The sequence below is a fragment of the Calidris pugnax genome, unplaced genomic scaffold (assembly GCF_001431845.1).
Source record: "Calidris pugnax isolate Ruff unplaced genomic scaffold, ASM143184v1 scaffold208, whole genome shotgun sequence".
Lineage (NCBI taxonomy): Eukaryota > Metazoa > Chordata > Aves > Charadriiformes > Scolopacidae > Calidris > Calidris pugnax.
Genome location: NW_015090967.1, coordinates 1,691,348 through 1,718,288, shown reverse-complemented (window position 1 = coordinate 1,718,288; position 26,941 = coordinate 1,691,348). Strand labels below are relative to the sequence as shown.

Here is a 26,941-nt window from a genome sequence, read left to right as displayed (position 1 = left end):
TTTTTTTTTTTTTTTTTTTTTTTTTTTTTTTTTTTTTTTGGCCGGGATTTAACAAGCACACATTCCTTGAGGACTAAAAGCCTGCCAAGACTGAATTTTTAAATCCAAACCATTTTGAACTATCCAAGAGAAAGGACAGCATCTGCATGCATTTGTGTCGTTCTTTGTTCCTTTGTGTTTTTTAAAACAGAAAAACTTCTTCCATACTGACTTAACTCTAAAATAAACTGAATGGATTTCCTTTAAATTATTGAAGTTGTCCTTCCTCCCACCTTCATCCACAAGATTAATTCTGAAGTTCCTCCATTACAGGAGTCATATGTACCTATGAGTACAAAATCAGTGCAAAACACAGTTTTGTAAATGTATCACAGTGATGTTAATGATGACAAGAGAAGATAAACAAGTAAATAAACCCTAGCACTTCTTCAGAAGAAATGTAAACAGAAAGGTAACCTATTCCATTGTGTAGCATTTGGCAGATAAAGAATGCTACTAAAAGCATAATGGAAATGCCACTAATTTGGTGCTTTTGTGGTATTATATAATTAATTCAAGTAAATTTTGATCATTGCAAGCATGTACAGAAGTGAAAAGTGGGCACAGAGTATTATGTTCACCATAGTCTATAAACTTAAAAAAACAACAAAAAAACAACAAACCAAGCAACCCCCCACTGTCCGAGTCATTCCTAAACAATATCAACAAGCTGGTAGTGATACTGTGGTGGAGGCCAAACCTGTTCACATTCTACTACATTCAGCAGAGGTACTTTTGATTTGCTACCAATAGGTAGCAAAGAGAAAAGTATATTACACAGTATGCAGGTAGTCCTAGTGCGCGCCGTCTACACCAACACTTCTTCAGGAACCTTGATACATCTGTCTCTCAGAAATGCCATATGACCCATCAGACATCTCTTTGCTTCACTCAGAGTTGCTGTTACCACAATTCAATTACTGTAATTTATTAATCTCAGAACCATTGACGTCCCAGAGAAATTTAAACTTCCTTTCTGTCAGCTGCCTCACAGTTTCTTCTTTTCACAGTTTCTTCATATTGTCTGTTTTTAAATGAAAGACTACTAATTTTTCACTTATTCTTTGCATAGGTACTTTCATTAGACATACACGACAGAACTATGCAGATTTTTCCTCCGATTTCCCTCCTTTGGCTAATGGCCAGAGTTGTGCAGAAAAAAATGTGTAATTCTGGATGCAGCTAATGCTGTGATGATTCGTGAGTACTAGGAACCACTCTTGCAAAACTCTCCATGTCCCCTCTTCAAGACCAAACTTTGGGGTTTGGTTGTTTAAGGTCATTAGTTTCCCAGTTATCACCCATCAACCAAAAGCAGGCAAAATGCTTTCAGCCTGAGCTAATATATTTTGACAATAGATTTACAGAGTAGTTTGTGTTTCAGTTCTCTGCTGCTTCAAGACAGTATTCCAGATTTTCTTAAGGTGAAGTATCTACTTCTGGATTCAAAATCACAGGTTTTGTAGAAAAAAAATCGATGGTTAAGAGGACTCTGGAAAAAAATATTAAACAGCAGCTTTTTAAAGGCATAAATTTTGACTTTTAAAAGTAAATTCTGCTTCCGCCCCTGTCTATGCTTAAAATAGGGAAACTGAAACCATCTGGTGAACTTAATCCTGTTAGAGTGAAATACACAGAATCTTGCATGACATCAGGCCAGACTTCTCTAGGTAGGGTTCAAAGTAAAGGTATGGGTCCCACATCTCAGCGTGGATGCTTTGCAGAATGCCACAGGGTAGAGCATTTAACATGCAAGAAAGGAACACAGTAGATTAGTGAGACCATGTTATATGATACAGTCACCACACATTCTCTGACCTTTGCAGGGTATAAAACATCAACAAGGAGTACATACAGCCACTTGGAAAAGTCAGAAGAGGCCCAAAACGGCAAGTTCGTCTCAGAGAGCACACAAAGATGGGAACAGTAAGAGGTACTTCTAGTCTTCTCTATTATCTATACACTGCAGGGGATTTTGCAGAGGAAAAAGGTAGCTGAGGGTTTGGCTTGACAGGCAATTATTTTCATGTGAATATGAAAGAAAAGCAAGCTATTAGGAATCATGTTTCATTCTTCAAACCTAGTCACTTGTTTCCAGTAAAGTTTCTGAAAGAGGTTAACAACTTTTAATATATTAAAATATTCACTTCTCTTAATGTAAACAACCTGAAACCCTGGTATTTATTTCTCCAGGCTCCAGTTTGTAAAGGGACTTAGCTCAAGGCTCTCTCCCCTCAAAGGTCTAAAGTAGATGTGTATTTGTGCTCAGCTAGAGTTAGAAGCCTTGCAATAATCTATGCCAGAAAGAATAGCAACCCCATGCCAAAGTTGTCTTTAACTGTAATTACCAAAGACGATGAAAGAGATTTGCAGAGGAGGACCTCATCAACTCCTGCCACTCTCAGCAGTCATCAAAGTTTGAAATGCTTTTCTTAAGAAACAAGTCTCCACATAACCAAGCAACTATGAGCTGGAGGTGGGTTATTTTTGTGGATGTGAATTTTGATGCAACTGTTCACTACAGGGGTTTGAAAGCTGATGTAATGTTGAACAATTTTTACTCCTTTATATTCACACCCCTTAATAACCACTCTTCTGGGGCAGACTCTGCTTTCTTCACTGTACCTGTGAGAAAAGTATGCTGTTGGCCTTTCTCCTACCATGAGGTCTTAGGCTGCATCAGCCCTCCCCTTCCCCTGGTGCCAGCAGGCATGAGGCCCTGCTACACACAGACAGTAACACCATCTTGCATCTCTCTTTCCTCACCCTGTTGCTCTTATCTCTTTCCAAAATGTTGCACAGCGCTATGAACCCTTCTCATTCTCAATACAAGTTCTGTGTTTGTCCTTCTCCAGGGAAAAGAGAGTCTCTTTTATTCTTTCAGCATATCCCTTTTCCCATTAAGGGAGCATAAGGGAAGGCCATGGACACCAAACTGCTATGAAAAAGGAAGATGCACCAGGACTGCATTGACTTTGAGTTAACTTTTTCAAATTGTCTGGTCAGGTCGTCCCAACTTCATGTCTGTATCATTCAGTTGACAACAAATTGAAATGATGTGTAAAAATGTTTCCATATCCCCTTATTAATAAGCACCTTGCCTGCCACTATGAGTTGTGCAGATGCACGAGTGTGCTGCCATGCAGCTTGGCGTTGCAACTGCAAAAAATCTTTAATTCTTTATGTTTAGGAGACTGTCTCCTAGAGACTTCTGCACCTTTTCGAAGTAGTGAAATACCAGAAATGTTACAGGAATGGCTAACTTTGAGAGAAAAAAATGGGCACGGATAGACAAGCCAAGTTTCCCTGTCAAATTTAGTTACAGATCTTATGAATATTCTTTCTGCAGGAATAAAAAAATAAACAACCTGGAGGCAAAATACCAACTTGAATCACTACACTTAGGAGGCTAGCTAAGCAAATGAAAACATGGGTACTGATCTGTGACCACCAAATGCCTACTTTTTGCATAAATAGTGTTTTCCACAATCTTCTTATTAGGGAATCAATTTTTCTGATGTAAATAAATGTATCATACTTGGCATGAATGAACCCATGTTAACTTCATGACATTCAACAAGGCTAAGTGCAAGGTCCTCCACCTGGGTCAAGGCAATCTCCAATATCAGTAGAGGCTGGGGGATGAATTACTGAAAGCAGCCCTGAGGAGAAGGACTTGAGGATACTGGTGGATGAAAAATTAGGTATGAGACAGAAATGTGTGCTTGCACCCCAGAAAGCCAATTGTATCCTGGCCTGCACAAAAAGGAGTGTGGCCAGTAAGGCAAGGGAGGTGATTCTGCCCCTCTACTCTGCTCTGGTGAGACCCTACCTGCAGTACTGCATCCAGCTCCCCTGTACAATACAGACATTGACCTGTTAGAGTAGATTCAGAGGAGTGCCACAAAAATGGTCAGAGGCCTGGAACGCTGAGAGAGCTGGGGTTGAAGAAGGGTCCACAAGGCAAAAGTCCTGTTTAACTAACAATTTCCTTTAATGACAAGGTCACACAACTGGTTGAGTAAGGAAGCCAGCAGATGTGTGGAGTTTCTGTTTTAGCAAAGCTTTTGATAGTGTCTCTCACAGTATCCTTCTGGATATAAAGTCCACCATACAGCTACACAAGTCCATAATACATTGGGTGAGCAACTGACAGGTCCAGCTCAAGGAGTTAGTCACATAAGGCTGGTGGCCAGTCACCAGTGGGGCTCCCCAGGGCTCTGTTTTAGCGACAGTGCTCTTTAATGTTTTGATAAATTATCTGGACGCAGGAATCAAATGTACATTAAGTAAGTTTACTAATGACATTTAATTAGGGGAAGCTACGGACTCCCTCAAAGGCAGAGAGGGATCTGGATAGACTAGAGAGCTGGGCAATCACCAACGGTATGAAATTTAACAAGAGCTAGTGCAACATTCTCCACCTGGGACAGGGTAATCGTCATATACATATCAATTTGGGGATGAAAAGCTGGAGAGCAGCCCCATGGAAAGAGATCTGAGGGTCTGAGGGTTGGCAGCAGGTTGAACATGAGTATAACAGCGTGCCCTTGTAGCCAAAAGGGTCCAATTGCATCCTGGGGAGCATCAAGCACAGCATCAGCAGCAGGTTGAGGGAGGTGATTGTCCCACTTGGCACTGCACTGGTGTGGCCTTCCTCAAGTACTGTGTGCAGTGTTGGGTGCCTTAATCTAAGAAGGACATCAAACTATGAAAGTGTGTGCAGAGAATGGTTCTACCCTTCAACATAACCAAGATGTTGAAAGGTCTCAAGGGCAAGACTTAAGAGGAGCAGCTGAGGTCTCTCGATTTGTTCAGCTTGCTGTGTGTGAAACTAATGAAAAAGCCATCATACTGGGTTTTACTCTGTGAAACGCTGTATATCTAGAGTAAATTCACTGGAATCAAAAGAATGGAATACAGCTATACACATATGGAATATGACTATACATTACTTCAAAGAGATGGTGTTAAAAAAGAAAGAGAAAAGGAAAGCATGCCTTTGTTTAATACTTAGCCTGAATCAAACCCAACTGACTGTTTAGGAATTTGAAGGACAAGTAAATAGTGTTTCTCAAAGATGAAGTCCCTTTCACAGTGATACTAGTACAAAACAAATACTTGTTTCTGGATACCCGATGCTTGTTGAAGTTGTGTTGAGTGCTCCCTCCAGAATACCATCCAATCTCTTCTAAGGTTTTGTTTATACTGTAGGCTATAAGTGCAAGAAATAACCAAAGTAAGCTAAAGGTTGCTAGCCCACCTATGGATTTACCATGTTGGCTATTTCTAGCAGCCTAGCCAAAATAACATAGAGCCCAGAGAAAGCTAATATATCTGTTGGTCTTGCAGAGATAAGCTTTTCCTTCTAAAGGTACTATTTGGCTCATGTCACATTTTAAATTCTGGAAGTTTGTTGAGGGGTGCAGTTCAGATTTGAGAATTTTATTGGAAATGTTATCCAAACAATGATCAGCTGCTGCTCCAGCAGTGCTCCAACCCACACAAAGATCTTACTCTGGGTAGCTTCTGCTATCCCTGGAGTTGAAGGCTTGAATTATATTACTCAAAAATAAGGCAGACCTTGGGCTTTTGTTGTACAAATTGTTGAACAGGTTTCAATTTTTACTTTCAACTTCTTCTTTGCATTATTCAGAGCCATTGACTGTTATTTTCTAAGTAACAGCTGGTATTAAATGACACTCCCTAAACTTTCAGTAAAATACGACTGGTTAGCCCAATTAAAATAATAAAGCCTGAGAAAAATAGAGGAAAAGAAGGAGAAAAATTTGTCAGAGTGCTTTCAGACTATTGTTTGTTTTCATGCATTTAGTCTCTCATGTTTGTCACTACAGTATTTTTTACTTTCTTAAGAATCTTGTATAAAGTGTCTTTAGCTTTAGATTTGTGCACACAACACAAATTGCAGATATACAGAAAGTAATTACAGTTGCAAATGTTTTTCAGTTGCTTGCTAGCCAAGCAAGGCAAAAAAAAAGGAAAATTAAAGAAATGCCTTTCAGCAAAACAATGGCAAGTGGTCTCTTCACAGTCCAGGTGGAAAGAAAATACAATACCAAATCTCACCTGGCTTGCTATATCACAAAGATAGAGTTTAGAACATAAGAGCAGGCCCAAAAGTACTAACACCCTAAATCTGAACATGCCTGAGCTCGGATCTGGATCCAAGTTTTGCAGCTGGTCTTTACAAAAGAAATCTGCTGAAGAGGAACTCAAGTTTCCCATGATTTGAGGAAGTCTGACCCTGGGTCTGAATCGCGTGTGCTAGGCCAGCTCCACTGAATTGCTTATGCTTTCTCATGTAGAATCTATCGCTTGGGGCTTTAGAGAATCACATCTTAACTTCTTTTTTATAGGTAGTAAGGCTTACAAAAACTCCACATCATGCAAAGGTCTGGCTGATATAATTCTTTTTCAGTTAAATCCCAGAACAGATTTATTGAAAGAATTATGAATATACAAGAGCTCTTCCAGTGAACCTGGACTTATGAACAGTATATCATCCAAGTGAAGGCTCCACAGGCATTTTTGTTAGGTAGGCTACTTCTCAACAGAGAGACAGATTTATGGGGACCATATTCCTCACTCATCTGTAGGTACAATGCTGACTACCGTTCATTCTAACACAGATCAGTTGCTCACCCAAAACACCAACATATAACATCCCTGTGGCAACCCTAGCAATGGATTATACGAAAAAACACCAGGAAAGTACTTCATATATTTTTAGTTACTTTCCTGAGGAGCAGAATGCAGAAATTAGGATAGCCAGTGCAACGTGACTGTTTCTCCAAAGACTACCAGCAATCATTGCATAGGTTACAACGCTGATCTAGATTGGGTGAAATTTGCAGTTTTTTACAGTATTAATTCAAATTTAAGATTGTTGCTTGCTGTTTCTGCACTAAAAAGAGTTAGAACTTTAATCTCTCTCAAAAAATGGAAATGTTTCTCCATCAAATGAAAGCAGGAAATGCTCTTTAATTACAGATTTGACTAATCCCAGAGTAAACAGTTTTAAAAATTTCCTTTTTGAAATGCTGCTAGATGGCACAGCTTTAACCAGAAGCATCTGCAACCTAAATATACACAAAATCTCTTCCAAATGTTGAAAATCATCTGATATAGAATGGAGGATGTCCTGTATAGATTAAGCCAGCCCCAGTTGTCAACTGAAACAGAAAACAAGCCATCCATTGAGGTATTCTAAAGGTCATTTGCAGGAAGTAATATGCTAAGCTAGCATACCAATATAGTTTTGATCAGGGTAAGGAGAACCATTGTCCAAAATCATTTGGTAGCACAGATGACCTAAGAATTTTATGATATTGACTGTAATCCCATTGAGTGACACAGTATGCTTCATCAGAATGCTATTTACTTTTGTGAATGTATTCAGGAATTATTAAATCATTTGTGCAAAAATGTTTTGCTCTTTATTCTACAGACCTTGAGATAGCAAAGGGCTTGTTCTGGAGGTCATAAAAACCCACAGTATTTGAAATTATCGTTCTGGCCAACATAGGTGCATCTCATAAAGTGGCATAATTTGTCTTATTTAGTAGTGTTGGGATTAGAACAGGCTGCATTTATATCATTGCACAATAATTGAGATAATTTATGTTAGCTTCTATCTGATAAAGAAGCAACCCAAAAAAGAGAATAACTGTTCCATTCTAATTTTCTCTCAGAAAGTTTAAAGGACCTTTCATCAATGTTAGATGTGAATAACTTCAGATTCTCTCACAAGCCCCTGAGAAAGACAATTCTGTGAATGTAACCAGAAACTAGGGGCCACAGCAACGTGCTTTGACTAAATTCTAGATTCAGTTGTGAAGGAGCAACACAAAAGTAGACAGTGTTTTGGTATCAAAGCTATATACAGCTGAAATTTTAAAACAGTATTTTTAAAATATGTAATGTCTGATTTATCCTCTTCTCAGTGTTAGTCAGTGTTGTTGTAATGGGTTCTTATTCGATTACTTAACTTGAAAGTAACATGTATAACACATCTGCTCTATCATCTTCTGACAGGCACCAAGCCATTTGATGCTTGATTTCTGAACTGCTAAAATGAGAAAATATTACTCATCAATGAAATAAATCAAATTTATTTGGGGCTTCTTCTGTCTTATGAAAAATGTCACACAGCATAAGATTGACCAAATTTTAGCTAATTTACTTAGTTTATTAAATGTAACCTCTAAAGGTACCTCTCAGTGGCTATTTTACTGATCAATAGAGACAAACTGTCATAAAACTGAGAGTCCCTCATGTAGATCTACTGTTTTCATCATCCAGAATGCAGTGGCAGAGGGCTGAACAACAAAACTAGTGAATCACAGCTAGTTTAAGCAGCAGAGCTGGTGGAAAGGGTATTTCACACTGGTGGTTCACTTGTGTTACCAAAAGGCAGCCATCAACAGAAGAAAGGTAGGAAGTTATATGAAAAGGGGAAAAAATATATTCCAGCAAGTAATAGAGCCAGTAGGAAGCACCTAAACAAAACTGGGATTGCAACTCTGTCATGTGTGTTCCTCTTTTCTTGTTTTCTTTTTTTTAAATATTTTTTAAAAATCTCTGTCACTTTTATTACCGAGGGAAACTTGTCAGGAAGATGTTAATGTTGGCGTTCTTCTGTTACTAAACATACATCCCTTGTCTAATGGTGTGAAAACCTCCACTCTATTCAGCAGTTTACATATGATTTCCCAGAGTTAAGAGTGATGATCTCAATTTTTTACCCCTTAACCCAGATTCAGTACCTATGGCACTCTATAACAAGCTTAGCACTGCTATACACTCACACAAACTGTTCCGGCTTCGTGCTTGAGCCAGAGACAGCAGCAACAGTAACAGGTTTCTAAGAAGACTGAAAAACCCACTACTTATTATCTGCTAAAATAATTTCTTTTGCAATTTGAAAATGTATTCCATAAAGGGAAATTCATGAATTTCAGATATCTAATTAACATTCAGCCATTTATTACTCAGTTTGAGTTTGCTTGAATCAATATGCATACTATTAATACCTGGACTGAAAGTATATGAACAGTATCAATCACTGTACTGGATGATAGACTCCAGCTCTGCTGTGCAATAGACAAACTGCAACAAATAATAGCCAGATTTCAAGGAAGATTTCTGTCCACCTGCTCTGCCTATGTATTTCCAGTGACCCTGTAGACAAAGTATTCAAAAACTAATAAAACTTGGCTCTGCATGGAAGCACAACAGTTGCTAGTTTGGCCCTCAAGAAAAACAGGAGTGGTCTGTTGTTCTCCACTCTACAGGTTTTGACCAGCAGTGCTGCCTGACAGTTGATGACAAAAATGAGCTAGGTGAGGAGTTTCTCATTCCCAAGTTCTGTATCCAAATAAAATTTGACACAAAAACCTAACATTTAAAGAAGCCTTGTCCTTTGGTGTAAATAACAAGAATATCTGAAGTAATAAAGAGTTGATGCCAACAAAGAGCAAGAAAAGCATCGTGCTTTGACGTTTAGCCCAGTCTTTAGCTTCTAATTAGCCAAATGGGTCTTATTCTGCCAGCAGACTGAACTGATGCTGCTCGCTGTCAACGTGGGATAGCAGACACATGGTTGATTGGGCTGACAACTCCTGTCTGTTTTTGTGTGATTGGCATATTTATTTATATCTCTATCATACTAAATGACCCTAGCATAATCAGGACCAGTTGTTCTAATGAAATGTGCTGTTAAACAGCCCCTACCCTGAAATGTTTGCCATCTAAAACACTAGAAAATAGAATTTCTCACTAACACTTTCCATGCTTTCATCACAGCTGCGAAGGCCTAACACAAAACATGTTCCCAAAACAAACAACACAAGCACTAACATAACTTTGGCAAACAAAAGCTGGAAGGAAAACTGGGTTCCTTTATTTAGCTGCATATACTAATGGTGTTTAGGAATGGACAATTAGTCTTTGCATGTCTTCATTTTTTTTTTTTTTTTTTTTTGGCCGGGATTTAACAAGCACACATTCCTTGAGGACTAAAAGCCTGCCAAGACTGAATTTTTAAATCCAAACCATTTTGAACTATCCAAGAGAAAGGACAGCATCTGCATGCATTTGTGTCGTTCTTTGTTCCTTTGTGTTTTTTAAAACAGAAAAACTTCTTCCATACTGACTTAACTCTAAAATAAACTGAATGGATTTCCTTTAAATTATTGAAGTTGTCCTTCCTCCCACCTTCATCCACAAGATTAATTCTGAAGTTCCTCCATTACAGGAGTCATATGTACCTATGAGTACAAAATCAGTGCAAAACACAGTTTTGTAAATGTATCACAGTGATGTTAATGATGACAAGAGAAGATAAACAAGTAAATAAACCCTAGCACTTCTTCAGAAGAAATGTAAACAGAAAGGTAACCTATTCCATTGTGTAGCATTTGGCAGATAAAGAATGCTACTAAAAGCATAATGGAAATGCCACTAATTTGGTGCTTTTGTGGTATTATATAATTAATTCAAGTAAATTTTGATCATTGCAAGCATGTACAGAAGTGAAAAGTGGGCACAGAGTATTATGTTCACCATAGTCTATAAACTTAAAAAAACAACAAAAAAACAACAAACCAAGCAACCCCCCACTGTCCGAGTCATTCCTAAACAATATCAACAAGCTGGTAGTGATACTGTGGTGGAGGCCAAACCTGTTCACATTCTACTACATTCAGCAGAGGTACTTTTGATTTGCTACCAATAGGTAGCAAAGAGAAAAGTATATTACACAGTATGCAGGTAGTCCTAGTGCGCGCCGTCTACACCAACACTTCTTCAGGAACCTTGATACATCTGTCTCTCAGAAATGCCATATGACCCATCAGACATCTCTTTGCTTCACTCAGAGTTGCTGTTACCACAATTCAATTACTGTAATTTATTAATCTCAGAACCATTGACGTCCCAGAGAAATTTAAACTTCCTTTCTGTCAGCTGCCTCACAGTTTCTTCTTTTCACAGTTTCTTCATATTGTCTGTTTTTAAATGAAAGACTACTAATTTTTCACTTATTCTTTGCATAGGTACTTTCATTAGACATACACGACAGAACTATGCAGATTTTTCCTCCGATTTCCCTCCTTTGGCTAATGGCCAGAGTTGTGCAGAAAAAAATGTGTAATTCTGGATGCAGCTAATGCTGTGATGATTCGTGAGTACTAGGAACCACTCTTGCAAAACTCTCCATGTCCCCTCTTCAAGACCAAACTTTGGGGTTTGGTTGTTTAAGGTCATTAGTTTCCCAGTTATCACCCATCAACCAAAAGCAGGCAAAATGCTTTCAGCCTGAGCTAATATATTTTGACAATAGATTTACAGAGTAGTTTGTGTTTCAGTTCTCTGCTGCTTCAAGACAGTATTCCAGATTTTCTTAAGGTGAAGTATCTACTTCTGGATTCAAAATCACAGGTTTTGTAGAAAAAAAATCGATGGTTAAGAGGACTCTGGAAAAAAATATTAAACAGCAGCTTTTTAAAGGCATAAATTTTGACTTTTAAAAGTAAATTCTGCTTCCGCCCCTGTCTATGCTTAAAATAGGGAAACTGAAACCATCTGGTGAACTTAATCCTGTTAGAGTGAAATACACAGAATCTTGCATGACATCAGGCCAGACTTCTCTAGGTAGGGTTCAAAGTAAAGGTATGGGTCCCACATCTCAGCGTGGATGCTTTGCAGAATGCCACAGGGTAGAGCATTTAACATGCAAGAAAGGAACACAGTAGATTAGTGAGACCATGTTATATGATACAGTCACCACACATTCTCTGACCTTTGCAGGGTATAAAACATCAACAAGGAGTACATACAGCCACTTGGAAAAGTCAGAAGAGGCCCAAAACGGCAAGTTCGTCTCAGAGAGCACACAAAGATGGGAACAGTAAGAGGTACTTCTAGTCTTCTCTATTATCTATACACTGCAGGGGATTTTGCAGAGGAAAAAGGTAGCTGAGGGTTTGGCTTGACAGGCAATTATTTTCATGTGAATATGAAAGAAAAGCAAGCTATTAGGAATCATGTTTCATTCTTCAAACCTAGTCACTTGTTTCCAGTAAAGTTTCTGAAAGAGGTTAACAACTTTTAATATATTAAAATATTCACTTCTCTTAATGTAAACAACCTGAAACCCTGGTATTTATTTCTCCAGGCTCCAGTTTGTAAAGGGACTTAGCTCAAGGCTCTCTCCCCTCAAAGGTCTAAAGTAGATGTGTATTTGTGCTCAGCTAGAGTTAGAAGCCTTGCAATAATCTATGCCAGAAAGAATAGCAACCCCATGCCAAAGTTGTCTTTAACTGTAATTACCAAAGACGATGAAAGAGATTTGCAGAGGAGGACCTCATCAACTCCTGCCACTCTCAGCAGTCATCAAAGTTTGAAATGCTTTTCTTAAGAAACAAGTCTCCACATAACCAAGCAACTATGAGCTGGAGGTGGGTTATTTTTGTGGATGTGAATTTTGATGCAACTGTTCACTACAGGGGTTTGAAAGCTGATGTAATGTTGAACAATTTTTACTCCTTTATATTCACACCCCTTAATAACCACTCTTCTGGGGCAGACTCTGCTTTCTTCACTGTACCTGTGAGAAAAGTATGCTGTTGGCCTTTCTCCTACCATGAGGTCTTAGGCTGCATCAGCCCTCCCCTTCCCCTGGTGCCAGCAGGCATGAGGCCCTGCTACACACAGACAGTAACACCATCTTGCATCTCTCTTTCCTCACCCTGTTGCTCTTATCTCTTTCCAAAATGTTGCACAGCGCTATGAACCCTTCTCATTCTCAATACAAGTTCTGTGTTTGTCCTTCTCCAGGGAAAAGAGAGTCTCTTTTATTCTTTCAGCATATCCCTTTTCCCATTAAGGGAGCATAAGGGAAGGCCATGGACACCAAACTGCTATGAAAAAGGAAGATGCACCAGGACTGCATTGACTTTGAGTTAACTTTTTCAAATTGTCTGGTCAGGTCGTCCCAACTTCATGTCTGTATCATTCAGTTGACAACAAATTGAAATGATGTGTAAAAATGTTTCCATATCCCCTTATTAATAAGCACCTTGCCTGCCACTATGAGTTGTGCAGATGCACGAGTGTGCTGCCATGCAGCTTGGCGTTGCAACTGCAAAAAATCTTTAATTCTTTATGTTTAGGAGACTGTCTCCTAGAGACTTCTGCACCTTTTCGAAGTAGTGAAATACCAGAAATGTTACAGGAATGGCTAACTTTGAGAGAAAAAAATGGGCACGGATAGACAAGCCAAGTTTCCCTGTCAAATTTAGTTACAGATCTTATGAATATTCTTTCTGCAGGAATAAAAAAATAAACAACCTGGAGGCAAAATACCAACTTGAATCACTACACTTAGGAGGCTAGCTAAGCAAATGAAAACATGGGTACTGATCTGTGACCACCAAATGCCTACTTTTTGCATAAATAGTGTTTTCCACAATCTTCTTATTAGGGAATCAATTTTTCTGATGTAAATAAATGTATCATACTTGGCATGAATGAACCCATGTTAACTTCATGACATTCAACAAGGCTAAGTGCAAGGTCCTCCACCTGGGTCAAGGCAATCTCCAATATCAGTAGAGGCTGGGGGATGAATTACTGAAAGCAGCCCTGAGGAGAAGGACTTGAGGATACTGGTGGATGAAAAATTAGGTATGAGACAGAAATGTGTGCTTGCACCCCAGAAAGCCAATTGTATCCTGGCCTGCACAAAAAGGAGTGTGGCCAGTAAGGCAAGGGAGGTGATTCTGCCCCTCTACTCTGCTCTGGTGAGACCCTACCTGCAGTACTGCATCCAGCTCCCCTGTACAATACAGACATTGACCTGTTAGAGTAGATTCAGAGGAGTGCCACAAAAATGGTCAGAGGCCTGGAACGCTGAGAGAGCTGGGGTTGAAGAAGGGTCCACAAGGCAAAAGTCCTGTTTAACTAACAATTTCCTTTAATGACAAGGTCACACAACTGGTTGAGTAAGGAAGCCAGCAGATGTGTGGAGTTTCTGTTTTAGCAAAGCTTTTGATAGTGTCTCTCACAGTATCCTTCTGGATATAAAGTCCACCATACAGCTACACAAGTCCATAATACATTGGGTGAGCAACTCACAGGTCCAGCTCAAGGAGTTAGTCACATAAGGCTGGTGGCCAGTCACCAGTGGGGCTCCCCAGGGCTCTGTTTTAGCGACAGTGCTCTTTAATGTTTTGATAAATTATCTGGACGCAGGAATCAAATGTACATTAAGTAAGTTTACTAATGACATTTAATTAGGGGAAGCTACGGACTCCCTCAAAGGCAGAGAGGGATCTGGATAGACTAGAGAGCTGGGCAATCACCAACGGTATGAAATTTAACAAGAGCTAGTGCAACATTCTCCACCTGGGACAGGGTAATCGTCATATACATATCAATTTGGGGATGAAAAGCTGGAGAGCAGCCCCATGGAAAGAGATCTGAGGGTCTGAGGGTTGGCAGCAGGTTGAACATGAGTATAACAGCGTGCCCTTGTAGCCAAAAGGGTCCAATTGCATCCTGGGGAGCATCAAGCACAGCATCAGCAGCAGGTTGAGGGAGGTGATTGTCCCACTTGGCACTGCACTGGTGTGGCCTTCCTCAAGTACTGTGTGCAGTGTTGGGTGCCTTAATCTAAGAAGGACATCAAACTATGAAAGTGTGTGCAGAGAATGGTTCTACCCTTCAACATAACCAAGATGTTGAAAGGTCTCAAGGGCAAGACTTAAGAGGAGCAGCTGAGGTCTCTCGATTTGTTCAGCTTGCTGTGTGTGAAACTAATGAAAAAGCCATCATACTGGGTTTTACTCTGTGAAACGCTGTATATCTAGAGTAAATTCACTGGAATCAAAAGAATGGAATACAGCTATACACATATGGAATATGACTATACATTACTTCAAAGAGATGGTGTTAAAAAAGAAAGAGAAAAGGAAAGCATGCCTTTGTTTAATACTTAGCCTGAATCAAACCCAACTGACTGTTTAGGAATTTGAAGGACAAGTAAATAGTGTTTCTCAAAGATGAAGTCCCTTTCACAGTGATACTAGTACAAAACAAATACTTGTTTCTGGATACCCGATGCTTGTTGAAGTTGTGTTGAGTGCTCCCTCCAGAATACCATCCAATCTCTTCTAAGGTTTTGTTTATACTGTAGGCTATAAGTGCAAGAAATAACCAAAGTAAGCTAAAGGTTGCTAGCCCACCTATGGATTTACCATGTTGGCTATTTCTAGCAGCCTAGCCAAAATAACATAGAGCCCAGAGAAAGCTAATATATCTGTTGGTCTTGCAGAGATAAGCTTTTCCTTCTAAAGGTACTATTTGGCTCATGTCACATTTTAAATTCTGGAAGTTTGTTGAGGGGTGCAGTTCAGATTTGAGAATTTTATTGGAAATGTTATCCAAACAATGATCAGCTGCTGCTCCAGCAGTGCTCCAACCCACACAAAGATCTTACTCTGGGTAGCTTCTGCTATCCCTGGAGTTGAAGGCTTGAATTATATTACTCAAAAATAAGGCAGACCTTGGGCTTTTGTTGTACAAATTGTTGAACAGGTTTCAATTTTTACTTTCAACTTCTTCTTTGCATTATTCAGAGCCATTGACTGTTATTTTCTAAGTAACAGCTGGTATTAAATGACACTCCCTAAACTTTCAGTAAAATACGACTGGTTAGCCCAATTAAAATAATAAAGCCTGAGAAAAATAGAGGAAAAGAAGGAGAAAAATTTGTCAGAGTGCTTTCAGACTATTGTTTGTTTTCATGCATTTAGTCTCTCATGTTTGTCACTACAGTATTTTTTACTTTCTTAAGAATCTTGTATAAAGTGTCTTTAGCTTTAGATTTGTGCACACAACACAAATTGCAGATATACAGAAAGTAATTACAGTTGCAAATGTTTTTCAGTTGCTTGCTAGCCAAGCAAGGCAAAAAAAAAGGAAAATTAAAGAAATGCCTTTCAGCAAAACAATGGCAAGTGGTCTCTTCACAGTCCAGGTGGAAAGAAAATACAATACCAAATCTCACCTGGCTTGCTATATCACAAAGATAGAGTTTAGAACATAAGAGCAGGCCCAAAAGTACTAACACCCTAAATCTGAACATGCCTGAGCTCGGATCTGGATCCAAGTTTTGCAGCTGGTCTTTACAAAAGAAATCTGCTGAAGAGGAACTCAAGTTTCCCATGATTTGAGGAAGTCTGACCCTGGGTCTGAATCGCGTGTGCTAGGCCAGCTCCACTGAATTGCTTATGCTTTCTCATGTAGAATCTATCGCTTGGGGCTTTAGAGAATCACATCTTAACTTCTTTTTTATAGGTAGTAAGGCTTACAAAAACTCCACATCATGCAAAGGTCTGGCTGATATAATTCTTTTTCAGTTAAATCCCAGAACAGATTTATTGAAAGAATTATGAATATACAAGAGCTCTTCCAGTGAACCTGGACTTATGAACAGTATATCATCCAAGTGAAGGCTCCACAGGCATTTTTGTTAGGTAGGCTACTTCTCAACAGAGAGACAGATTTATGGGGACCATATTCCTCACTCATCTGTAGGTACAATGCTGACTACCGTTCATTCTAACACAGATCAGTTGCTCACCCAAAACACCAACATATAACATCCCTGTGGCAACCCTAGCAATGGATTATACGAAAAAACAACACCAGGAAAGTACTTCATATATTTTTAGTTACTTTCCTGAGGAGCAGAATGCAGAAATTAGGATAGCCAGTGCAACGTGACTGTTTCTCCAAAGACTACCAGCAATCATTGCATAGGTTACAACGCTGATCTAGATTGGGTGAAATTTGCAGTTTTTTACAGTATTAATTCAAATTTAAGATTGTTGCTTGCTGTTTCTGCACTAAAAAGAGTTAGAACTTTAATCTCTCTCAAAAAATGGAAATGTTTCTCCATCAAATGAAAGCAGGAAATGCTCTTTAATTACAGATTTGACTAATCCCAGAGTAAACAGTTTTAAAAATTTCCTTTTTGAAATGCTGCTAGATGGCACAGCTTTAACCAGAAGCATCTGCAACCTAAATATACACAATATCTCTTCCAAATGTTGAAAATCATCTGATATAGAATGGAGGATGTCCTGTATAGATTAAGCCAGCCCCAGTTGTCAACTGAAACAGAAAACAAGCCATCCATTGAGGTATTCTAAAGGTCATTTGCAGGAAGTAATATGCTAAGCTAGCATACCAATATAGTTTTGATCAGGGTAAGGAGAACCATTGTCCAAAATCATTTGGTAGCACAGATGACCTAAGAATTTTATGATATTGACTGTAATCCCATTGAGTGACACAGTATGCTTCATCAGAATGCTATTTACTTTTGTGAATGTATTCAGGAATTATTAAATCATTTGTGCAAAAATGTTTTGCTCTTTATTCTACAGACCTTGAGATAGCAAAGGGCTTGTTCTGGAGGTCATAAAAACCCACAGTATTTGAAATTATCGTTCTGGCCAACATAGGTGCATCTCATAAAGTGGCATAATTTGTCTTATTTAGTAGTGTTGGGATTAGAACAGGCTGCATTTATATCATTGCACAATAATTGAGATAATTTATGTTAGCTTCTATCTGATAAAGAAGCAACCCAAAAAAGAGAATAACTGTTCCATTCTAATTTTCTCTCAGAAAGTTTAAAGGACCTTTCATCAATGTTAGATGTGAATAACTTCAGATTCTCTCACAAGCCCCTGAGAAAGACAATTCTGTGAATGTAACCAGAAACTAGGGGCCACAGCAACGTGCTTTGACTAAATTCTAGATTCAGTTGTGAAGGAGCAACACAAAAGTAGACAGTGTTTTGGTATCAAAGCTATATACAGCTGAAATTTTAAAACAGTATTTTTAAAATATGTAATGTCTGATTTATCCTCTTCTCAGTGTTAGTCAGTGTTGTTGTAATGGGTTCTTATTCGATTACTTAACTTGAAAGTAACATGTATAACACATCTGCTCTATCATCTTCTGACAGGCACCAAGCCATTTGATGCTTGATTTCTGAACTGCTAAAATGAGAAAATATTACTCATCAATGAAATAAATCAAATTTATTTGGGGCTTCTTCTGTCTTATGAAAAATGTCACACAGCATAAGATTGACCAAATTTTAGCTAATTTACTTAGTTTATTAAATGTAACCTCTAAAGGTACCTCTCAGTGGCTATTTTACTGATCAATAGGGACAAACTGTCATAAAACTGAGAGTCCCTCATGTAGATCTACTGTTTTCATCATCCAGAATGCAGTGGCAGAGGGCTGAACAACAAAACTAGTGAATCACAGCTAGTTTAAGCAGCAGAGCTGGTGGAAAGGGTATTTCACACTGGTGGTTCACTTGTGTTACCAAAAGGCAGCCATCAACAGAAGAAAGGTAGGAAGTTATATGAAAAGGGGAAAAAATATATTCCAGCAAGTAATAGAGCCAGTAGGAAGCACCTAAACAAAACTGGGATTGCAACTCTGTCATGTGTGTTCCTCTTTTCTTGTTTTCTTTTTTTTAAATATTTTTTAAAAATCTCTGTCACTTTTATTACCGAGGGAAACTTGTCAGGAAGATGTTAATGTTGGCGTTCTTCTGTTACTAAACATACATCCCTTGTCTAATGGTGTGAAAACCTCCACTCTATTCAGCAGTTTACATATGATTTCCCAGAGTTAAGAGTGATGATCTCAATTTTTTACCCCTTAACCCAGATTCAGTACCTATGGCACTCTATAACAAGCTTAGCACTGCTATACACTCACACAAACTGTTCCGGCTTCGTGCTTGAGCCAGAGACAGCAGCAACAGTAACAGGTTTCTAAGAAGACTGAAAAACCCACTACTTATTATCTGCTAAAATAATTTCTTTTGCAATTTGAAAATGTATTCCATAAAGGGAAATTCATGAATTTCAGATATCTAATTAACATTCAGCCATTTATTACTCAGTTTGAGTTTGCTTGAATCAATATGCATACTATTAATACCTGGACTGAAAGTATATGAACAGTATCAATCACTGTACTGGATGATAGACTCCAGCTCTGCTGTGCAATAGACAAACTGCAACAAATAATAGCCAGATTTCAAGGAAGATTTCTGTCCACCTGCTCTGCCTATGTATTTCCAGTGACCCTGTAGACAAAGTATTCAAAAACTAATAAAACTTGGCTCTGCATGGAAGCACAACAGTTGCTAGTTTGGCCCTCAAGAAAAACAGGAGTGGTCTGTTGTTCTCCACTCTACAGGTTTTGACCAGCAGTGCTGCCTGACAGTTGATGACAAAAATGAGCTAGGTGAGGAGTTTCTCATTCCCAAGTTCTGTATCCAAATAAAATTTGACACAAAAACCTAACATTTAAAGAAGCCTTGTCCTTTGGTGTAAATAACAAGAATATCTGAAGTAATAAAGAGTTGATGCCAACAAAGAGCAAGAAAAGCATCGTGCTTTGACGTTTAGCCCAGTCTTTAGCTTCTAATTAGCCAAATGGGTCTTATTCTGCCAGCAGACTGAACTGATGCTGCTCGCTGTCAACGTGGGATAGCAGACACATGGTTGATTGGGCTGACAACTCCTGTCTGTTTTTGTGTGATTGGCATATTTATTTATATCTCTATCATACTAAATGACCCTAGCATAATCAGGACCAGTTGTTCTAATGAAATGTGCTGTTAAACAGCCCCTACCCTGAAATGTTTGCCATCTAAAACACTAGAAAATAGAATTTCTCACTAACACTTTCCATGCTTTCATCACAGCTGCGAAGGCCTAACACAAAACATGTTCCCAAAACAAACAACACAAGCACTAACATAACTTTGGCAAACAAAAGCTGGAAGGAAAACTGGGTTCCTTTATTTAGCTGCATATACTAATGGTGTTTAGGAATGGACAATTAGTCTTTGCATGTCTTCAGAGCAGATCCACTGGCCGGCCTCTTCTCATTTGATGCTCTGAAGGTCACCTCATACAGAATTAAAAGACATAAGGCATTATGAACATTCCTCCCAGGATGAGAAATATTTAGGATTAATTTGTTCCAAAACATCTAAATGTGTTGCCAGTTTTCTATTGCCAGAAGTATCTAGTATCTCCCTTCATGCTGCCATGAAATTATACACAGCAAATACATGAGATAAACTGTACCAAGCAAGAATTGTCCCAGAGAGGTTGACATTTTGTTCTAGCCTTGCCAGGTTGAAATACTCATGTCCACAGGCTTATTTCCAAACCTTCAAGCTCTGGATGAGTTTCTTTCCCCAGGTCCCTCTATCCCTTTTTCTTAGCAACTTAAAATCCTTGCCTAGCACAAAAAGAAATCATTTAAACCCTTTATTTAATTAGCAATTGCACACACAGCAGGACAAAGGAAAACCTATCACACATTTGATGCTGTGCTAATTCCAGGTCAACTTTTACTATTCACGATTTATTGCTATTAAAAGCAAGTGCACTTAATTAAAATTGTGCACTTAAACTCCTGCATCCTATCCTGGAAACAGGGGCCTTCCATATCTGAATGGGCTAAAGTTTGCAGTTAGTTTTTTAAGGAAGGCAGTATTGTTTATGTACTGACAGGACAGTGGCTAGGTATTCTAAGAAAAACAAGAATGGTGAGATTTATGAGTTTATTCCCTGTTCCACTGGGGTAGCTTCAGGGACATCCTGAATAGTACAAGGATCAAAGAGAAGCAGATGAGGAGAGCCTGCTCAAGAGGAGTGGTTGATCCTCACATACTACAGAGCACTATTACTACTACTGACATGGAGCTCCAAGGGTTTTCCCCTCTAGAAACTACTGAGGAGGTTCTCATTGAAGGAGCACAGCTGTAGTCAGCAAGTCCTGGTATTACTCAGATTCCCCAGATCTCCTGATATACCTGGATTCATGTCTATATTAAAGGAACATACAGAAGTTCACTTATTTTCCTAATGTAAAGCATACACTGTGATTGAAAATAAATTCCTGTCTCTGCTATTTCCAATTTTGAGTATTTGCAGAATGAATATTTCCTACAGAACTAACAAGAGATGAGGAAAAAACTAAATTATTCTAATTTTTTTACATAGAGGTGGAACTGAAAAATACAGGTTTTCCACTGATTTCCATAGATGCCTTTGCTTTCCTTTTATCCTTCCAGCAGAGTTTTGCACACTGTCAGCTAAATGATTGCTGGAACTAAGAAACAAACTGTCCATAGATAAAGCTAAAATATACAATGCTGTATTCTGATATTATGGTTCAATGCCTTGTGCTGTTTCTTATCCTCACTAAACAGTATAATGTATTAAAATATCAGATGTGGGAAAATTCGACGTGTATTGTACAGTTTTTTATTAACATCAATTTTATAAGCACATGATATAAAAAACAAAGGAAACACATGCAGGATGGAAAATCATATTACACTTTTAACACTGTGATATATAAGATATCAGAGATGGCAGTAAGCCACAATGTTTGGATCTGGAGCTTTCCTTCATATCCTTTCTCAGAACTCTGTTAATATTTATCACATATACCATGTTTACTGCAGGTAAACTATTTCCTGAAGTAGATAGAAATAGTATTTTCTAGAAATATTTTGCAGGTAAACTTATATATACTATAGAAAGGAAATGTCAAATGACTTGTACATGTTCCATTGCAAGCTAGTAACTGGGGAGGAATAAAGCTCAGGTGCCTGACTGGGTACCAAGACTTCATCTTTGCAATGGGCCATTCTGCTTCAGTCTGTTGAGGAGGTTTTGCTGGTATGGGAGATTTCCTACCTGAAATTTAATTCATAAGATAGCCTCAGCAGAGTTATCGTTCTTTTTTATATAGCTCAGGATGTGATGGTGGGATTGTGCAAACCACATGAAGTTTAACCAAGCCAAGTGCAGGGTCCTGCACCTGGGATGTGGCAATCCCAGGCACAAATACAGGTTGGGCGGAGAATAGCTAGAAAGCAGTCCTGAGGATAAGGACTTGGGGGTGTTGGTGGATGAGAAGCTTAACATGAGCTGGCAGTGTGCTCTGGGAGCCCAGAAAGCCAACTGCATCCTGGGCTGCATCAGGAGAAGTGTGGCCAGCAGGTCATGGGAGGTGATTCTACCCCTCTACTCCCCGCTCGTGAGACCCCACCTGGAGTACTGCATTCAACTCTGGAGTCCTCAACACAGGAAGGACATGGATCTGCTGGAACGGGTCCAGCAGAGGGCCATGGAGATGATCAGAGGGATGGAGCACCGCCCCTACGATTACAGGCTGAAAGAGCTTGCATTGTTCAGCCTGGAGAAGAGAAGGCTCCAGGGAGACCTTATAGTGGCCTTTCAATATCTGAAGGGAGCCTACAGGAGAGCTGGAGAGGGACTCTTTGTCAGGAAGTGTAGTGAAAGAACAAGAGGCAACGGTTTTAAATTGGAAGAGGGGAGATTTAGATTAGATACTAGAAAGAAATTCTTTCCTGTGAGGGTGGTGAGACACTGGAACAGGTTGCCCAGGGAAGTCATGGACGCCCCATCCCTGGAAGTGTTCAAGGCCGGGCTGGATGGGGCTTTGAGCAACCTGCTCTAGTGGGAGGTGTCCCTGCCCATGGCAGGGGGGTGGAACTCGATGATCTTTGAGGTCCCTTCCAACCCAAACTATTCTATATGATTCTATGTCATCTTGAGTGAATGTGGTGCTTTTATAGTCTCAGTGAGGCTGAGATCGTTGGGTGCTAAACCTAGTGAATTAGCTGTAGTCTGGTACAAGTGTGTGAAAAGTCTTACCACTTAAATGGTGAAAGTGTAAGGCAGTTTCACTTTTCAGTAGCTGGCAGCCTTGCACCCATCCAGGCAACTTTTATATCTCCATAGGTTCTCACTATATTTTAAAAGGGTGCCTTATCAAACATGTTGGCTGCTTGCCTGAATTAAAAAACACATCACCATAATTTTTTGACACTGAGTTGGAAATTCCAGTGTAGTTCAAGACCTCTACTGATTACTTCTTAAGGTCTGACACAGAGGAGTATGTTGAATTCTCCCATCAGTAAAGTGAAAAGCATTCACCCACTTACTTGCTGCTCAGACAGCGTCTCAGTGAATATGAAGCTCCCCCTCCACAAGTGCGTGAACATTCACTCCACGAGCCCCAGGCATCCCACAGTGAGTCTCGGTCTTCCTCCGAGCGAGCTGTTCTGGAGCTCTAAGGAGAGGGAGAAGGGAAAAGAAATCAGGAAAAAATCATTTAAAGTACAAAAATCATTGTTGTTAGTTTAACATTTCTTTTTACTCAATGTCATCTTTGTCACTGAAAGCACTGAATAAATCTGTTATTCTCTGACATTCTTACTGATTGGCAGTTGGTTCTCGTAGTGGGGCTTGCTGTATGAACTTGCTTTCATCCTTTGAGTGTCATACTCTGTCTCAATTTAAGATTAGTGATGACTACTATAAAATAGCACTTTGGACAACAATAAGGCAAAGGATTTTTCCTGATTAAAAGGAAGAGGTGGGGTATTATAGGCATTAGAAATTGTAGTTTGAAGCTTTGTTGCTGTGTTAGAAACTATGAAAGGGCATATTAAAAAGTGCACTCCAAGATGCTCTTGAGGAAAAAAGGAATCACAACATAGTGAATCAATGTGATACAAAGACATTCAGCATAATGACTTTTCACGCACTCACTATATGGAACTGGATCTATCATTACTTCTTCTCCATCCAAAGATTCCCTATAAAACTTTCTGGACAAATATTCCCTAACTGCTTTATCCCTACTATTTGCTAACTCAAAAAAGGAAGCGCACTCTACATGAAGAGCTGGAGTTCTCCAATGCCAGGCATAGACCCAGGCAGTGCTGTTGTTAATGCTAGTGGCTGGGCACAAAACAACTTTATAGAGAAGCAGCGCTGATGGGCTCAGAAATGCTCAGGTCTTCTAGGATTAACTTGTATATGTTCAGCAGTACCTGCCTCAAATAATGCAGTTATGCATGTATCCAGCATTTCATTCTCATTCATGCAAATGACACATAGATCTGTATGGACATAAATGATTTAATCATTTCGATGGATATTATCCCTCACGGATGATACGGTTTTGGTGGAAGAAACTGAATAGCCCACAGAAGCATGCAAGAGTACATGGATAATGCCTGTGCCTGATGGAGACCAAATAGTGCTGTCCTTCAAAGCTTGGCTTGTGATGTGGGCCAACACCTGGCCCACACACTTCTAACTGTATTTGGAATAAATGAGAAGGCAAGACTTCAATGGTACACCTTCAACAGAGAAACATCAGCAAGTATCATAGCCCACGTTAGAGGAATCAGCTTTAGCTTTCAACACTGTGGGATTATTTGAGACGCAGAGATAGCTCAACACTGAAATAAAATTCAGTGAAGCTGTGTAACAGTTTTGTCATGATATCTGAAACCTGGTGAAATACACCAGTCCTGAATATTGTTATTCACAGGCAAAAAAGAAAATGGTGGTGATGGTTTAGGGCTGTAAACAGTTTCAGTATACACCTGTTTAAGGGAGATATTGAATTTGTCACACATAACCGAGATCCTAAACTGAATGGTCTGTGTCTGTACAGCAAAGGTGTACAGGATATGTGTGTTAATTGCAATTTATCAAGGTAAGAGGTTAACTATTCAGTATAATTTAAGGAGTCGGGAATCCATAACATGTGCTAACCATTAATAATGAGAGAATTTTACGCTATAGAAACCTTTTAGTTCTATAAAATCCTGCAAGAACATTGTAGTTCACCCACTAGTGTCGTCTGTGATGATGAGTAATCAGTCAGGCATAAAATTAGCTGAAGTGAGAGCCCACATCTTTTATTAGCTGCCTCTCAGTGATAAGGCCAAAGTCTCACACTGAATTCTGTTCCCCTTAAAACAGAGAGCCCATAATCCCACTGCTGTACACATTTGCACCCTCTAACAGTCATTAGCTCTGTGCATCTGAAGGATGAAAACATTGCCAGTGCTGTTCCTATGGTCCCACTGCCCCGAAGTGAGTAATTAGCTCATGGATCAGTTCTTAGCTTGCTCAGATTGACAGAGTAATTGTATTCTTACATTGCTTCCAAAAGCCTGATACTACTCTGAGATACACTGACACAATAAATTAGCGGTAACTAAATGAAAGTCGATCATGTTAAACCTGTTTAGGTGAGCTTAGACTGTATGCCAAACTGGCAAACTTTTATGAAGATATTGTATAAAGGGAAAAAAAAGTAAGACTTGCAGGACACCTCTCCAGCCATTTCCCTCTCTTCCCGTTATTGCTTTTATCAAGGTACAGCCCAAACCTGATTTTGAAGAATGTCTGTTTGAGCAGAATGGGTTAAAAAGAAAGGATTTTCCTCTCTGCGAACACACCAGATGACAGGGTTATTTCTTTTGAAAGGAAGAGCTCAGTGAGTGGCAAGGGTCAGGTGAGGGATCAGCACACAGCAACACCCCAGACTGTCCACCCAGCCGTGGCTCCCCAGCATCTCACAATGGTTGCCTGCTGCATTGCTCGTGCTGCCGCTGCTCACACACCCTCCAGGGGCACAAGTGCTCTTTTTTTAAAAAAAAATCAGAGTATTTTAAACGGCAAATACACAAATGTCACTTAAAATTTGAGTTGTCTATTTGGCCTTCTGACACAAAGGCAGCCAACCCTTTTGAGACACATTTAGGATCTGCTCCAGTGCATGCTGAGGTCAAAGGAAAACATCAAATTGAAGGGCTTCAGGAGTAGAACATTAAAAGATAGGCTGAAAAGGGAACCCAACACAATTTGTAAAGATTTCTTTTTTTTTTTTAATTAATAAAAATGTCGTGAATGAGAAGAACGCTAAACCAAGCAGGCAGAAGGCAAGGTTTCTTCAAACAGCTCTGCTGAAGCTGATCCTTCTGATCCTGCTGCCCTGTCTTAGCACTTTTACCAAGTGGAGGTTGACAGCTATGACAAATAAAATGATTATTCCATGATGTGGCCAACCTCCATTTTCAATTTCCTTCATGGTTTGTAATGACATTTTAAACACATGTAACACTTCCTTCTGCAGAATAACTTTTGGAAGATAGTTTAGATGGGTAATTGAATCATTTTTTTGTTGCTGTAACATTTAATATGATGTAATTTTGTTTTGGATCTACGGATGGGAAAAAAAAGGTAAATTAATTTAGTCTGTGGCAGATAATACTGGATTTGCCTAACGAGCGTATAACAATTATTTGACACTCTCATTTTATCTTGCCTTTATTAAAATGAAAAATGATTTAATTTCAATACAATAACTGCAGGTGATCAAATTCTGACTATGACCAGATGTGATCTATTCTCTAGATACAATCTTTTTAACATTTACATGTGAGATAAGAGGAGCAACACAACAATTACTGAGGTTATTTCTGCTGACTGCTTTCTGAAGGGTATTTTTAATAAACTGAAAATGTGCGTGTGCTAAACGCACGTTTTGGCTTGCTAAAAAGAAAATGTGTGCCTGTGCTTTTAGTTTACCAGGAAACAAGTATCTTCAAACTGCAAATGGGTACTTGTTCTGGTTATTCACCGTTGGCTGAAAGCCCAAAGACATAATTAAAAAAAGGTAAAGTCACGTGAACCAAGTACTCTTACCTCATCACAACTTATAAGCATCAGCACAGCTAGACATTCTAAGGGCCCACATTTTTCTGAAATAAATTGTACTCCCACCCAGAGGAGAGCCATGTGCCTGTTATTTGCATTCCAAGATTTGTTATAAGACCTATATATTCCCAGAAAGCATGTGATCTCAAGCTGGAACAGGCTCCAAGTTTTCTTTTAACAAGTGGAATAAACATAATTCATTT

At 39.1% G+C, this 26,941-nt stretch overlaps 1 protein-coding gene across 2 annotated transcripts in view; it reads right to left on the bottom strand.

The window, feature by feature from the left end:
• ADAMTSL1 (ADAMTS like 1) overlaps positions 1 to 26,941 on the bottom strand; it is a 208,822-nt gene that overhangs the window by 168,940 nt on the left and 12,941 nt on the right. For both annotated transcript variants that reach the window (XM_014952589.1, XM_014952590.1), the window contains exon 2: positions 23,159 to 23,286. In XM_014952589.1, coding sequence (XP_014808075.1) covers positions 23,159 to 23,286 — 128 coding nt within the window. The remainder of the gene's footprint in view (positions 1 to 23,158; positions 23,287 to 26,941) is intronic.